The sequence below is a fragment of the Salvelinus sp. IW2-2015 genome, linkage group LG7 (genome assembly GCF_002910315.2).
Source record: "Salvelinus sp. IW2-2015 linkage group LG7, ASM291031v2, whole genome shotgun sequence".
Taxonomy (NCBI): Eukaryota; Metazoa; Chordata; class Actinopteri; order Salmoniformes; family Salmonidae; genus Salvelinus; species Salvelinus sp. IW2-2015.
In genome coordinates this window covers 32,417,974-32,420,641 of record NC_036847.1, presented here as the reverse complement: position 1 = coordinate 32,420,641, position 2,668 = coordinate 32,417,974, and the positions used below count along the sequence as shown (strand labels likewise).

At 43.2% G+C, this 2,668-nt stretch overlaps 1 protein-coding gene across 7 annotated transcripts in view; it reads left to right on the top strand.

Annotated features, from left to right (window-relative positions):
• LOC111966837 (cyclic AMP-dependent transcription factor ATF-7) overlaps positions 1-2,668 on the top strand; it is a 58,383-nt gene that overhangs the window by 27,211 nt on the left and 28,504 nt on the right. For 4 of the 7 annotated variants that reach the window (XM_070444594.1, XM_023991791.2, XM_023991792.2 and 1 more), the window contains exon 2: positions 662-733. In XM_070444594.1, coding sequence (XP_070300695.1) covers positions 686-733 — 48 coding nt within the window. In that variant the 5' untranslated portion in view covers positions 662-685. Of the gene's footprint in view, positions 1-661; positions 734-2,088; positions 2,143-2,668 lie in introns of those variants that run through there. The other 3 variants (XM_070444593.1, XM_070444592.1, XM_070444591.1) reach the window with 1 other exon arrangement.

Here is a 2,668-nt window from a genome sequence, read left to right as displayed (position 1 = left end):
CGAGCAAGGAGGCCTACAAACCTGACTCAGTTACACCAGCTCTGTCAGGAGGAATGGGCCAAAATTCACCCAACTTATTGTGGAAAGCTTGTGGAAGGCTACCTGAAACGTTTGACCCAAGTTAAACAATTTAAAGGCAATGCTACCAAATACTAATTGAGTGTATGTAAACTTCTGACCCACTGGGAATGTGATGAAAGAAATACAAGCTGAAATAAATCATTCTCTCTACTATTACTCTGACATTACACATTCTTAAAATAAAGTGGTCATCCTAACTCATTTTTACTAGGATTAAATGTCAGGAATTGTGAAAAACTGAGTTTAAATGTATTTGGCTAAACTTCCAACTTCAACTGTATATACTACAGCTAGCCTACCAGCAGAACATCCTGGCTGCCCTGACTACAGCTAGCCTACCAGCAGAACATCCTGGCTGCGCTGACTATAGCTAGCCTACCAGCAGAACATCCTGGCTGCTCTGACTATAGCTAGCCTACCAGCAGAACATCCTGGCTGCTCTGACTACAGCTAGCCTACCAGCAGAACAGCAGTATCTCTGCTTTGTTGTTTTCTGGACTAGCCTACTGGAGGACCAACAGAACCGATTGAGGAAATAAAATAAACGACAACATTGTTCTCTTCTTTTCCTCTCCCACAGTTACATTGAAAGCTATTTGCAAAGATGGGGGACGACCGGCCTTTTGTGTGCAGCGCTCCCGGCTGTGGACAGGTAAGCCATCTACCTTGTCTTGGGTTTCAGGTGTGTTGAGTGTCTGTTTCTGAGTTTGGTTTTACCTGTGTGCTAGTGTTTGTGTATGTTTTACTGTTTGTGGCAGTTGATCAGTGGAATTTCTATAGTCTAGTGAATATCCTCATTTCGTTTGGATTTCAGTTGATTTCAGTCTGTGTGTTTTGCGGTTGTACTGTACTTGTTTGTGTATTTTGCTGTCCTCCTTTGACTGGAATAACTTTCTATTTTGAGTCCGAGTCCTCCGTTGACTGGAATAACTCTCTATTTTGAGTCCGAGTCCTCCGTTGACTGGAATAACTCTTCGTTATGTTTCGAGAAAAAGGGGGGAGGCTGAACATCCATGTCAGTCGGGGTGCTTTTGCTGCAGGCAGGGACTGGTTGCACTTCACAAAATAGATGGCATCGTGAGGAAGACAATTATGTTGATATATTTGAAGCAACATCTCAGACGATCAGTCAGGAAGTTAAAGCTTGGTACGCTAAATGGGTCTTTCCAAATGGACAATGACCACAAGCAATGATTCCAAAAGTTGTGGACAAAATGGCTTTAAGGACAACAAAGTCAAGGTATCTGGAGTGGCTTTATACAAAGCCACTGAACCTCAATATCCCATAAGAAAATTAGTGGGCAGAACTGAAAAAGCGTGTGCGAGCAAGGAGGCCTACAAACCTGACTCAGTACACCAAGCCCTCTGTCAGGAGGAATGGGCCAAAATTCACCCAACTTATTGTGGAAAGCTTGTGGAAGGCTACCTGAAACGTTTGACCCAAGTTAACAAATTTAAAGGCATGCTACCAAATACTAATTGAGTATGTATGATTAACTGCTGACCCACTGGGAATGTGATGAAAGAAATACAAGCTGAAATAAATATTCTCTCTACTATACTCTGACATTACACATTCTTAAAAAAAGTGGTCATTCCTAACTCATTTTACTAGAGATTAAATGGTCAGGAATTGTGAAAAAACTGAGTTTAATGTATTGGCTAAACTTCCAACTTCAACTGTATATACTACAGCTAGCTACCAGCAGAACATCCTGGTGGCTGCCTGACTACAGCTAGCCTACCAGCAGAACATCCTGGCTGCGCTGACTATAGCTAGCCTTACCAGCAGAACATCCTGGCTGCCTCTGACTATAGCTAGCCTACCAGCAGAACATCCTGGCTGCTCTGACTACAGCTAGCCTACCAGCAGAACAGCAGTACTCTGCTTTGTTGTTTTCCTGGACTAGACCTACTGGAGGACCAACAGAACCGATTGAGGAAAATAAAAAAACGACAACATTGTTCTCTTTTTTTTCCTCTCCCACAGTTACATTTGAAAAGCTATTTGCAAAGATGGGGGACGACCCGGCTGTGTGCAGCGCTCCCGGCTGTGGACAGGTAAGCCATTTACCTTGTCTTGGGTCTTCAGGTGTGTTGAGTGTCTGTTTCTGAGTTTGGGTTTTACCTGTGGCTATGTTTGTGCTATGTTTTACTCGTTTTGTGGCAGTTGATCAGTTGAATTTCTATAGTCTAGTGAATATCCTCATTTCGTTTGGATTTCAGTTGATTTCAGGTCTGTGTGTTTTTGCGGTTGTACATGTACTTGTTTGTGTATTTTGCTGTCCTCCTTTGACTGGAATAACTTTCTATTTGAGTCCGAGTCCTCCGTTGGACTGCGAATAACTCTCTAACTTTTGAGTCCTGAGTGGCACTCCGTTCGATGTAATAACTCTATTTGATCCGAGTCCTCCGGTTGACTGGAATAACTCTCTATTTGAGTCCGAGGCCTCCGTTGACTGGAATATAACTCTCGATTTTGAGGTCCGAGTCCTTCCGTTGACTGGAATAACTCTCTATTTGAGTCCGAGTCCTCCCGTTGACTGTGGAAGAACTCCTCGATTTTGAGTCCGAGTCCTCCGTTTTC